At 39.3% G+C, this 13732-nt stretch overlaps 1 protein-coding gene across 1 annotated transcript; it reads left to right on the top strand.

Annotated features, from left to right (window-relative positions):
- The first annotated feature begins 11848 nt into the window (after window positions 1–11848).
- Window positions 11849–12472, top strand: LOC119523294 (ras-related protein Rab-7a-like). Its single transcript, XM_037822056.1, is given in 1 exon segment — window positions 11849–12472. A coding segment is annotated over 1 exon segment (624 nt).
- The last annotated feature ends 1260 nt before the right edge of the window (window positions 12473–13732 follow it).

Below are 13732 nucleotides of genomic sequence, written 5' to 3'. Positions count from 1 at the left end.
AATAGAAAGTCAATGAAAAGAGAATAAAAAGACTTCTGAACTATTCCTAGAGCCCAAATGAAGCATAACACCATTAGTGTGTAGGAAGTTAATCTTCTGTAAAATTTGTGCCCTCCCCCCACTGGAGACCATGCTCAGCATTCTGTGGAGAATACATTCTGTAAGGTAATCTAGAGTTGGAGAAAGGCACTGTTAATAGACTGAAAAGTCAAAGATAGCAATGATGAGACAGGGAAATAAATGTAGCCAGGAACTATTAAGTATTTTTATTAAGTGAGTAAAATGGAGAGGGAATAAGTGATTGGAGGACTTAATGAAGGAAAAGTTCAAGTAAGCCAAGTAGCAAATCTAAGGCACATAACAAAGCTGTGATCGTTAAAGAGGAAAGAGGGCAAGACGGCAGACTGGTGAGCTGTAAGTTTTAGTTACTCCTCCAGGAAAGTAGGTAAAAAGCCAGGAACTGCGTGGACTGGACACCACAGAGCAATCTGTCTTTGGGCATACTTCATACAACACTCATGAAAACGTGGAACTGCTGAGATCACCGAAATCTGTAAGTTTTTGCGGCCAGGGGACCCGCGCCCCTCCCTGCCAGGCTCAGTCCCGGGGGAGGAGGGGCTGTTAGCTCCGGGAAGGAGAAGGGAGAACTGCAGTGGCTGCTCTTATTGAAAACTCATTCTACTGATTCAAACTCCAACCATAGATAGACTGAGACCAGACACCAGAGACTCTGAGAGCAGCCAGCCCAGCAGAGAGGAGACAGGCATAGAAAAAAACAACACGAAAAACTCCAAAATAAAAGCAGAGGATTTTTGGAGTTCTGGTGAACACAGAAAGGGGAAGGGCGGAGCTCAGGCCTTGAGGCACATATGTGGTCATTGAGGACACTGAGTCATTGTTCAACTTTCTCTAATCTTGTATTATGGGTATCCAAAGTCTTTTTAATTTGGCCAACTGTTTCTTTTATTTCCATAAGATCATCTATTTTTTTATTTACTCTTGCAATTTCTTCTTTATGCTCTTCTAGGGTATTCTTTATGTCCTTTATATCCTGTGCCATGCTCTTCTTCATGTCCTTTATGTCCTGTGCCATGCTCTCAGTGTTTGATTTTAGGTCTTTGATTAATTGCTTGAAGTTCTGTGTCTCTTCTGATCTTCTGATTTGGGTGTTTGGGTTTGGGTTCTCCATATCATCTGATTTTATCATATGCTTTAAGATTTTCTGTTGTTTTTGGCCTCTTGGCATTTGCTTTACTTGATAGGGTTCTTTCTGGATATAAAAAAAAAAATCGGCCCAATTTGTACCTTATCACTTCATAAGGCGGTTTGGTAAATTCATCATCCCACCCTGCAGATGAGAAAACAGACTCAGAAAAGTGCCTTGTCCTTGTCACACAGCTAGCAGTTACTCCTCCAGGAAAGTAGGTAGAAAGCCAGGAACTGCGTGGACTGGACACCACAGAGCAATCTGACTTTGGGCATACTTCTTACAACACTCATGAAAACGTGGAACTGCTGAGATCAGCGAAATCTGTAAGTTTTTGTGGCCAGGAGACCCTCCCCCCTCTCTGCCAGGCTCAGTACCATGGGAGGAGGGGCTGTCAGCTCCGGGAAGGAGAAGGGAGAACTGCAGTGGCAGCCCTTATCGGAAACTCATTCTACTGATCCAAACTCCAACCATAGATAGACTGAGACAAGACACCAGAGAATCTGAGAGCAGCCAGCCCAGCAGAGAGGAGACAGGCATAGAAAAAAAACAACACGAAAAACTCCAAAATAAAAGCAGAGGATTTTTGGAGTTCTGGTGAACACAGAAAGGGGAAGGGCGGAGCTCAGGCCTTGAGGCGCATATGCAAATCCCGAAGCAAAGCTGATCGCTCTGCCCTGTGCACCTTTCCTTAATGGCCCTGGTTGCTTTGTCTATTAGCATTTCAATAATCCATTAGATCTCTGAGGAGGGCCGTTTTTTTTTTTTTTTTTTTTTTAAATCCTTTTTGCTTTTTCTAAAACAAATACTCTAAGAAGCTCAATACAGAAAGCTTCAAAGAAATGCAATTTGGGCACGTCAAGTCAAGAGCAGAACTAAGAGAGCTCTGAGACAAAAGGCAATAATCCAGTGGCTGAGAAAATTCACTAAACAACACAACTTCCCAAGAAAAGGGGGGTGTCCGCTCACAGCCACCATCCTGGTGGACAGGAAACACTCCTGCCCATCGCCAGCCCCATAGCCCAGAGCTGCCCCAGACAACCCAGTGTGACGGAAGTGCTTCAAATAACAGGCACACACCACAAAACTGGGCGTGGACATTAGCCTTCCCTGCAACCTCAGCTGAATGTCCCAGAGCTGGGAAGGTGGAGCAGTGTGAATTAACAAAGCCCCATTCAGCCATCATTTGAGCAGACTGGGAGCCTCCCTACACAGCCCAGCAGCCCAGAACTGCCCTGGGGGGATGGCACTCACCTGTGACATAGCACAGTCATCCCTCAACAGAGGACCCGGGGTGCACAGCCTGGAAGAGGGGCCCACTTGCAAGTCTCAGGAGCCATACGCCAATACCAAAGACTTGTGGGTCAGTGGCAGAGACAAACTGTGGCAGGACTGAACTGAAGGATTAGACTATTGCAGCAGCTTTAAAACTCTAGGATCATCAGGGAGATTTGATTGTTAGGGCCACCCCCCCTCCCCGACTGCCCAGAAACACGCCCCACATACAGGGCAGGCAACACCAACTACACACGCAAGCTTGGTACACCAATTGGGCCCCACAAGACTCACTCCCCCACTCACCAAAAAGGCTAAGCAGGGGAGATCTGGCTTGTGGAGAACAGGTGGCTCGTGGATGCCACCTGCTGGTTAGTTAGAGAAAGTGTACTCCACGAAGCTGTAGATCTGATAAATTGGAGATAAGGACTTCAATAGGTCTACAAACCCTAAAAGAACCCTATCAAGTTCAGCAAATGCCACGAGGCCAAAAACAACAGAAAATTATAAAGCATATGAAAAAACCAGACGATATGGATAACCCAAGCCCAAGCACCCAATTCAAAAGACCAGAAGAGACACAGCACCTAGAGCAGCTACTCAAAGAACTAAAGATGAACAATGAGACCATAGTACGGGATATGAAGGAAATCAAGAAGACCCTAGAAGAGCATAAAGAAGACATTGCAAGACTAAATAAAAAAATGGATGATCTTATGGAAATTAAAGAAACTGTTGACCAAATTAAAAAGATTCTGGACACTCATAGTACAAGACTAGAGGAAGTTGAACAACGAATCAGTGACCTGGAAGATGACAGAATGGAAAATGAAAGCATAAAAGAAAGAATGGGGAAAAAAAATTGAAAAACTCGAAATGGACCTCAGGGATATGATAGATAATATGAAACGTCCGAATATAAGACTCATTGGTGTCCCAGAAGGGGAAGAAAAGGGTAAAGGTCTAGGAAGAGTATTCAAAGAAATTGTTGGGGAAAACTTCCCAAATCTTCTAAACAACATAAATACACAAATCATAAATGCTCAGCGAACTCCAAATAGAATAAATCCAAAAAAACCCACTCCGAGACATATACTGATCACACTGTCAAACATAGAAGAGAAGGAGAAAGTTCTGAAAGCAGCAAGAGAAAAGCAATTCACCACATACAAAGGAAACAGCATAAGACTAAGTAGTGACTACTCAGCAGCCACCATGGAGGCGAGAAGGCAGTGGCACGATATATTTAAAATTCTGAGTGAGAGGAATTTCCAGCCAAGAATACTTTATCCAGCAAAGCTCTCCTTCAAATTTGAGGGAGAGCTTAAATTTTTCACAGACAAAGAAATGCTGAGAGAATTTGCTAACAAGAGACCTGCCCTACTGGAGATACTAAAGGGAGCCCTACAGACAGAGAAACAAAGACAGGACAGAGAGACTTGGAGAAAGGTTCAGTACTAAAGAGATTCGGTATGGGTACAATAAAGGATATTAATAGAGAGAGGGAAAAATATGGCAAACATAATCCAAAGGATAAGATGGCCGATTCAAGAAATGCCTTCACGGTTTTAACGTTGAATGTAAATGGATTAAACTCCCCAATTAAAAGATATAGATTCGCAGAATGGATCAAAAAAAATGAACCATCAATATGTTGCATACAAGAGACTCATCTTAGACACAGGGACACAAAGAAACTGAAAGTGAAAGGATGGAAAAAAATATGTCATGCAAGCTGCAGCCAAAAGAAAGCAGGTGTAGCAATATTAATCTCAGATAAAATAGACTTCAAATGCAGGGATGTTTTGAGAGACAAAGAAGGCCACTACGTACTAATAAAAGGGGCAATTCAGCAAGAAGAAATAACAATCGTAAATGTCTATGCACCCAATCAAGGTGCCACAAAATACATGAGAGAAACACTGGCAAAACTAAAGGAAGCAATTGATGTTTCCACAATAATTGTGGGAGACTTCAACACATCACTCTCTCCTATAGATAGATCAACCAGACAGAAGACCAATAAGGAAACTGAAAACCTAAATAATCTGATAAATGAATTAGATTTAACAGACATATGCAGGACATTACATCCCAAATCACCAGGATACACATACTTTTCTAGTGCTCACGGAACTTTATCCAGAATAGATCATATGCTGGGACATAAAACAAGCCTCAATAAATTTAAAAAGATTGAAATTATTCAAAGCACATTCTCTGACCACAATGGAATACAATTAGAAGTCAATAACCATCAGAGACTTAGAAAATTCACAAATACCTGGAGGTTAAACAACACACTCCTAAACAATCAGTGGGTTAAAGAAGAAATAGCAAGAGAAATTGCTAAATATATAGAGACAAATGAAAATGAGAACACAACATACCAAAACCTATGGGATGCAGCAAAAGCAGTGCTAAGGGGGAAATTTATAGCACTAAACGCATATATTAAAAAGGAAGAAAGAGCCAAAATCAAAGAACTAATGGATCAACTGAAGAAGCTAGAAAATGAACAGCAAACCAATCCTAAACCAAGTACAAGAAAAGAAATAACAAGGATTAAAGCAGAAATAAATGACATAGAGAACAAAAAAACAATAGAGAGGATAAATATCACCAAAAGTTGGTTCTTTGAGAAGATCAACAAGATTGACAAGCCCCTAGCTAGACTGACAAAATCAAAAAGAGAGAAGACCCATATAAACAAAATAATGAATGAAAAAGGTGACATAACTGCAGATCCTGAAGAAATTAAAAAAATTATAAGAGGATATTATGAACAACTGTATGGCAACAAACTGGATAATGTAGAAGAAATGGACAATTTCCTGGAAACATATGAACAACCTAGACTGACCAGAGAAAAAATAGAAGACCTCAACCAACCCATCACAAGCAAAGAGATCCAATCAGTCATCAAAAATCTTCCCACAAATAAATGCCCAGGGCCAGATGGCTTCACAGGGGAATTCTACCAAACTTTCCAGGAAGAACTGACACCAATCTTACTCAAACTCTTTCAAAACATTGAAAAAAATGGAACACTACCTAACTCATTTTATGAAGCTAACATCAATCTAATACCAAAACCAGGCAAAGATGCTACAAAAAAGGAAAACTACCGGCCAATCTCCCTAATGAATATAGATGCAAAAATCCTCAACAAAATACTTGCAAATCGAATCCAAAGACACATTAAAAAAATCATACACCATGACCAAGTGGGGTTCATTCCAGGCATGCAAGGATGGTTCAACATAAGAAAAACAATCAATGTATTACAACACATTAAAAACTCGAAAGGGAAAAATCAATTGATCATCTCAATAGATGCTGAAAAAGCATTTGACAAAATCCAACATCCCTTTTTGATAAAAACACTTCAAAAGGTAGGAATTGAAGGAAACTTCCTCAACATGATAAAGAGCATATATGAAAAACCCACAGCCAGCATAGTACTCAATGGTGAGAGACTGAAAGCCTTCCCTCTAAGATCAGGAAGAAGACAAGGATGCCCGCTGTCACCACTGTTGTTCAACATTGTGCTGGAAGTGCTAGCCAGGGCAATCCGGCAAGACAAAGAAATAAAAGGCATCCAAATTGGAAAAGAAGAAGTAAAACTGTCATTGTTTGCAGATGATATGATCTTATATATAGAAAACCCTGAGAAATCTACGATACACCTACTAGAGCTAATAAACAAATTTAGCAAAGTAGCGGGATACAAGGTTAATGCACATAAGTCAGTAATGTTTCTATATGCTAGAAATGAACAAACTGAAGAGACACTCAAGAAAAAGATACTATTTTCAATAGCAACTAAAAAAATCAAGTACCTAGGAATAAACTTAACCAAAGATGTAAAAGACCTATACAAAGAAAACTACATAACTCTACTAAAAGTAATAGAAGGGGACCTTAAAAGATGGAAAAATATTCCATGTTCATGGATAGGAAGGCTAAATGTCATTAAGATGTCAATTCTACCCAAACTCATCTACTGATTCAATGCAATCCCAATCAAAATTCCAACAACCTACTTTGCAGACTTGGAAAAGCTAGTTATCAAATTTATTTGGAAAGGGAAGATGCCTCGAATTGCCAAAGACACTCTAAAAAAGAAAAACGAAGTGGGAGGACTTACACTCCCTGACTTTGAAGCTTATTATAAAGCCACAGTTGCCAAAACAGCATGGTACTGGCACAAAGATAGACATATAGATCAATGGAATCGAATTGAGAATTCAGAGATAGACCCTCAGATCTATGGCCGACTGATCTTTGATGAGGCCCCCAAAGTCACCGAACTGAGCCATAATGGTCTTTTCAACAAATGGGGCTGGGAGAGTTGGATATCCATATCCAAAAGAATGAAAGAGGACCCCTACCTCACCCCCTACACAAAAATTAACTCAAAATGGACCAAAGATCTCAATATAAAAGAAAGTACCATTAAACTCCTAGAAGATAATGTAAGAAAACATCTTCAAGACCTTGTATTAGGAGGCCACTTCCTAGACTTTACACCCAAAGCACAAGCAACAAAAGAAAAAATAGATAAATGGGAACTCCTCAAGCTTAGAAGTTTCTGCACCTCAAAGGAATTTCTCAAAAAGGTAAAGAGGCAGCCAACTCAATGGGAAAAAATTTTTGGAAACCATGTATCTGACAAAAGACTGATATCTTGCATATACAAAGAAATCCTACAACTCAATGACAATAGTACAGACAGCCCAATTATAAAATGGGCAAAAGATATGAAAAGACAGTTCTCTGAAGAGGAAATACAAATGGCCAAGAAACACATGAAAAAATGTTCAGCTTCACTGGCTATTAGAGAGATGCAAATTAAGACCACAATGAGATACCATCTAACACCGATTAGAATGGCTGCCATTAAACAAACAGGAAACTACAAATGCTGGAGGGGATGTGGAGAAATTGGAACTCTTATTCATTGTTGGTGGGACTGTATAATGGTTCAGCCACTCTGGAAGTCAGTCTGGCAGTTCCTTAGAAAACTAGATATAGAGCTACCATTCGATCCAGCGATTGCACTTCTCGGTATATACCCGGAAGATCGGAAAGCAGTGACACGAACAGATATCTGCACGCCAATGTTCATAGCAGCATTATTCACAATTGCCAAGAGATGGAAACAACCCAAATGTCCTTCAACAGATGAGTGGATAAATAAAATGTGGTATATACACACGATGGAATACTACGCGGCAGTAAGAAGGAACGATCTGGTGAAACATATGACAACATGGATGAACCTTGAAGACATAATGCTGAGCGAAATAAGCCAGGCACAAAAAGAGAAATATTATATGCTACCACTAATGTGAACTTTGAAAAATGTAAAACAAATGGTTTATAATGCAGAATGTAGGGGAACTAGTAGTAGAGAGCAATTAAGGAAGGGGGAACAATAATCCAAGAAGAACAGATAAGCTATTTAACGTTCTGGGGATGCCCAGAAATGACTATGGTCTGTTAATTTCTGATGGATGTAGTAGGAACAAGTTCACTGAAATGTTGCTATATTATGTAACTTTCTTGGGGTAAAGTAGGAACATGTTGGAAGTTAAGCAGTTATCTTAGGTTAGTTGTCTTTTTCTTACTCCCTTGTTATGGTCTCTTTGAAAAGTTCTTTTATTGTATGATTGTTTTCTTTTTAACTTTTTTTTTCATACAGTTGATTTAAAAAAGAAGGGAAAGTTAAAAAAAAAGAAAAAAGAAAAAAGACAAACAAGGAAAAAAAAAAAAAGATGTAGTGCCCCCTTGAGGAGCCTGTGGAGAATGCAGGGGTATTCGCCTACCCCACCTCCATGGTTGCTAACATGACCACAGACATAGGGGACTGGTGGTTTGATGGGTTGAGCCCTCTACCATAAGTTTTACCCTTGGGAAGACGGTTGCTGCAAAGGAGAGGCTAGGCCTCCCTGTATTTGTGCCTAAGAGTCTCCTCCTGAATGCCTCTTTGTTGCTCAGATGTGGCCCTCTCTCTCTGGCTAAGCCAACTTGAAAGTTGAAATCACTGCCCTCCCCCCTACGTGGGATCAGACACCCAGGGAAGTGAATCTCCCTGGCAACGTGGAATATGACTCCCGGGGAGGAATGTAGACCCGGCATCGTGGGATGGAGAACATCTTCTTGACCAAAAGGGGGATGTGAAAGGAAATGAAATAAGCTTCAGTGGCAGAGAGATTCCAAAACGAGCCGAGAGATCACTCTGGTGGGCACTCTTACGCACACTTTAGACAACCTTTTTTAGGTTCTAAAGAATTGGGGTACCTGGTGGTGGATACCTGAAACTATTAAACTACAACCCAGAACCCATGAATCTCGAAGACAGTTGTATAAAAATGTAGCTTATGAGGGGTGACAGTGGGATTGGGAATGCCATAAGGACCAAACTCCACTTTGTCTAGTTTATGGATGGATGTGTAGAAAAGTAGGGGAAGGAAACAAACAGACAAAGGTACCCAGTGTTCTTTTTTACTTCAATTGCTCTTTTTCACTCTAATTATTATTCTTGTTATTTTTGTGTGTGTGCTAATGAAGGTGTCAGGGATTGATTTAGGTGATGAATGTACAACTATGTAATGGTACTGTAAACAATCGAAAGTACAATTTGTTTTGTATGACTGCGTGGTATGTGAATATATCTCAATAAAATGATGATAAAAAAAAAAAAAAAAGAGGAAAGAGGACTGTGTTCAAAATCATGTAGCTATTACAGTCATATGAAAATAAAGTCCAGAGAATGTATATATGTTTAAGTAAAGGTCACAAAAACAAAAAAATTGTAAGTAAAGATGTAAGAAAAAATGAATTCTTACCTATGGTTGATGCCTACATTAACAGTTGCAACACTGAGTGTCATGTACAAACATAAGTCTGGGAATAAGCATGGAAGGGTAATAAAAAATGTGGTAGTGGGCAGCCTTAATGCAGCCTGCTGACTTTTCCTGGGACCCACAAATACATCCTGTGCTTAAGGCCATGTGTGACAGTCTTGTGGGATAAAACACAGTCCCCTAGAAATAAGGGAACTGCTGGGACATTCTTTCCCTTATTTTTCTGAGAATATGTAAATATTCACTGAAGTCAGTCTGACTCTGGTGGGCATGTTTTACCACATCCAGCTGACACCTTGGTGGCATATTTCATATTTGTCCCTGTTGGGGAGAGAATGTGTTTCCTCCACTAAGACAGCACACAAGCTGAAGAGGGGTATGCTGTGCTTAGAACACCTCCCTGTGTTGGACACAGATTGAGAACCACTGGCTATGGGGAAATGAAGCCCACCACCACTAATGAAGTTGACCTTACTCTGTCTTTTCTATATATGATTAAAAGATCTTTCCTTCAGAGCCTGTGTGAGTCATGCTTTTGCCAGAGACCCCAACACCTATATTGGAGTGGGTTGACATCTCTTTAGGTGTCTCTCCTTCTGGACTGACAAAAAAAATTATCAAAGCAGAGGCATCCTTCAAATTAACTCCCTTTTTTTCACTGACCAAATTCTTAGTCACAACCTATTGAATTGAATAAATTATGAATAATCTATTCTGAAGCAAAATAAGAAACCATTTAGACACTACAAAATCCACCATAGTATGTACCTCCAGTATAATGTCTCCAGAAGAGCATACCTATGGAACATATATAGAATGTACATAGTTGTGCTTCCTTGTTGGTGCTATTGCCAAATTATGAGCTCTTAATGTGATTTAATATTCTAGTAATATTATTAACACTGAACTGAATTTTTGATGATGAAAAAAGTTAGTAAAGAATGAATGACACTCATAATTACCACACATTTAGCATCATGCATTTGTCAGACCACATTGCTCCAAAAAGTAATGTATGAAAATAATCCATTACAAAATACAAGACTTTTGGGTACGTTTTCTGAAGCTTACCATTAGAGTTAAGTTCATTTGGAGGTAAATTTTCAATATTTCATTGTTCCATTCCATATTCAAACTCTGATAATAAGTTTTCAGGAGAATATTTGTTTTTAAAGACCTAACCTCAAAACATTTCCAAATATTTTAATACAATAGGAGATGAAGAAGTACCTTGGAGCCACAAGCAAAATTGGTTCTTCAAAATATACATTCACTCAAACATTCCCATTGCTTCCTTCTTCATGTAGCCTTGGAGCAAATGAGTACATAGATGACAGAAGACTGAAAAAAGATAATCCAAGGGCAGAGAATGACTTTTACTTGTATTGCTACATAGCTACTCCTTGTGTTACCCACTAGCAATGTCTGAAGGAAGCCACTCTGTAAATTCAACTTAGGCAAATATAAAGAATTAAGAAATACACTCCTTTGAGAATCTCAGTTAAGTCTGTTTCTGCCCACTTCAGTTTAACATTTTGGAGATCATACTCTTTAATAAGCCTGGCTATTTGCTCAAACCCTGAAGGCAATTTAGTCTCATGCTTATCCAAAGATGGGTAGGGATACTGAATAAAAATATCCACATGGAAATTTTCAGGTAATACTAACTAAGGGAAAGCCAGATAGAATCTGCAAACCAGTTTGTGTTTAAGCAATGATTTTAAAAAAAAGATACAAAAAATTGTACTTCTCTCTTTTAGTTGAAAATAAACATTGCTTATACTAATTTATTCAATCATAGGTGGCTATGTGTTGAAATGTGTTTTTCTTTCCCTAATTTAGTTATTAGTCAACTGAATGTCAACTAAGTTAAAGATTGAATGAACTGTGGAGAGTGGCATTTGCTTTTATTTTGCTGTTTGAATGCCACTAAAATATTTGTGAAATATGGTCTTTAAAGGGGGTGGAAATGAATGTCTATCTCTGTAATTTAAGCCTCTGATTTAAATCTAAAAATAGGTTGTGCTTCATGAGGATTCTGAAGTCAATTAAATTTAAACAGATGGGGCAGTCATTGAGTCTTTCTCTGGTCCTTTGATGTTTTAGAATCTACAAGATAATAAGACATTTAAATATTTCATTCTTAGCTAAAAAATAATTGCCTTACAGTTTTATAAATGTAGGATCCTTACATTTTTCAGTTACTCTTAATTAGACTGAACATAAAAGCAGTATTATATAATTTAAAAAACTAAATCAGTAACTTCTGCTTGGGGCAGTGGTTGTGAAGGAAGTGGGAAAGGGGCAGGAGTCTTGACCATAAAGCCTGAGGTGGAGACAGTGGCAGCTTTGGACCTTTAAGAATGCAGAGAGAATTACTGGTACCAGAGCTTGGACTTCTCTGTCCTTCACCCTCCTTGTTTTGCCTTCTCAGTGGGAGCCTTCACAATGCACCCCCAGCCAGAGCCTCCAGCAGAGCAGTAGTATTTGAAGGATGACCTCTAGGAAGAAAATGTTGCTGAAAGTTATCATCCTGGGAGATTCTGGAGTTGGTAAGACATCAGTCATGACCCAGTATGTGAACAAAAAATTCAGTAATCAGCACAAAGCCGCAATAGGAGCAGACTTTCTGACAAAGGAGGTGATGGTGGATGACAGACTAGTTACAAGGCAGATCTGGGACACAGCAGGACAGAAACAGTTGCAATCTTTCAGTGTGGCCTTCTACAGAGTGGCAGACTGCTGCCTTCTGGTATTTGATGTGACTGCCCCCAACACATTCAAAAGCCATGATAGCTGGAGAGATGAGTTTCTCATCCAGACCAGTCTCTGGAATCCTGAAAACTTTCCCTTTGTTGTGCTTGGAAACAAGTTTGATCTCTAAAACAGACAAGTGACCACAAAGTGAGCACAGGCCCCATGCTATAGCAAAAACAATATTTCCTACTTTGAGAGCAGTGCCAGGGAAGCCATCAAAGTGGAGCAGGCATTCCCAACTATTGCACAGAATGCTCTTAGACAGGAAATGGAGGTGGAACTCTACAACAAATTACTAGAACCCATCAAACTGGACAAGAATGACCTGGTCAAGGCTTCAGAAGAAAGCTGCAGTTGTTGAAGGCACAGTGAGAGTAGAGCACAGAGTCCTTCACAAACCAAGAACACACTTGGGCCTTCAAACACAAGCTCCCCTCTCCTCTTCAAGAAGAAACATAAACTGATCACTCATATCCAGCTGCCAGAAGAAACCCCACCAAACACATTCATCCCTACACACAACACACACACAGATCTGATACAAGCAGAAAAACTCAAGCCCATGCCTGTGACACATCTCCCTTGGGGTCTGCTCACCCATCTCTCACCTCAGCCCATAGATATGGCAGCAGGATAGGCTGGCTGTGTAAATTGTTCTGGTGTGGATTTGGCATTGGAAGCTTATTCTTTTTGTCTACTGGAGAGAAGTGTTTACAGTTAATCTGTGTCTAATTAGTTATCTGATTTTCTTTTAATGGTCTTGTGGTCTTTTTACCCCACCTCACCCCTCTCTTCTTGTGAAGGCTACAACTTGGGAAGACTGATGCCCCATGTTTCATTACAGGCTCATACCCAGTCGGATTAGGCTAAGTTTTGTATGTATCTGTTAATGCCTGTTACTTTTAGCCAATCAGATCTTTTTACAGTAACCATTAATTATGTAATGCTTCTTAGAAAAAAATCTTGTAGTAAATGTTAATATATGCAACCAATTAAAAATATATAAATTAGCGTAAGAAATGCTTAGATTATGTATTTAAGTCCTTTAATGCAGGTGCATAAGATGGAGGGTTGAGCCCTGTCTGGATTGCAGAGTGTTAGCAACTCAGAATTTGGAAATCCAGCTAGAGGTTGTATTCCATACAGTAGAGACAAGAGTTATGTATGCCTTTTATCAAAGACTTAAGAGTCAAGAAGCTTTACATGTCTCTGGGAGGGAAACTGTCTAGTTCCCTTCTGAGTCTAAATTTTCCAAAAGGTTGATTTGCATTAAAAAAAATAACTAAATAGGTGAAGTTCAGGAGTTCAAGTGGTTAATTTAACTTTTTATGGAAACATTTTCAATAAATCCAAAGTTAATGAATATTCTGACACTTAATATATTTAATGTTTATAGGTTCTTGAATTGAATATCCAAAATACCCTTCAAAATATATGCATAAAGACAATGAACCAAAAATAAAGGGCATCAGAGGACAGGACTAATCTTCATGGTATATGTCAACCATATTATATTAGACTAGGTGTTGAATCTGTATATTCTAGTGAGAAGTACTTGATGATGGGTCTTGTACTATCATCATAGTTAATAGAAGTAAAAATTAAAATAAAACTTTTCTAG

Source organism: Choloepus didactylus, chromosome X (assembly GCF_015220235.1).
Source record: "Choloepus didactylus isolate mChoDid1 chromosome X, mChoDid1.pri, whole genome shotgun sequence".
In the NCBI taxonomy this organism is placed as follows: Eukaryota; Metazoa; Chordata; class Mammalia; order Pilosa; family Megalonychidae; genus Choloepus; species Choloepus didactylus.
This window is presented reverse-complemented; position numbering and strand designations above follow the sequence as displayed.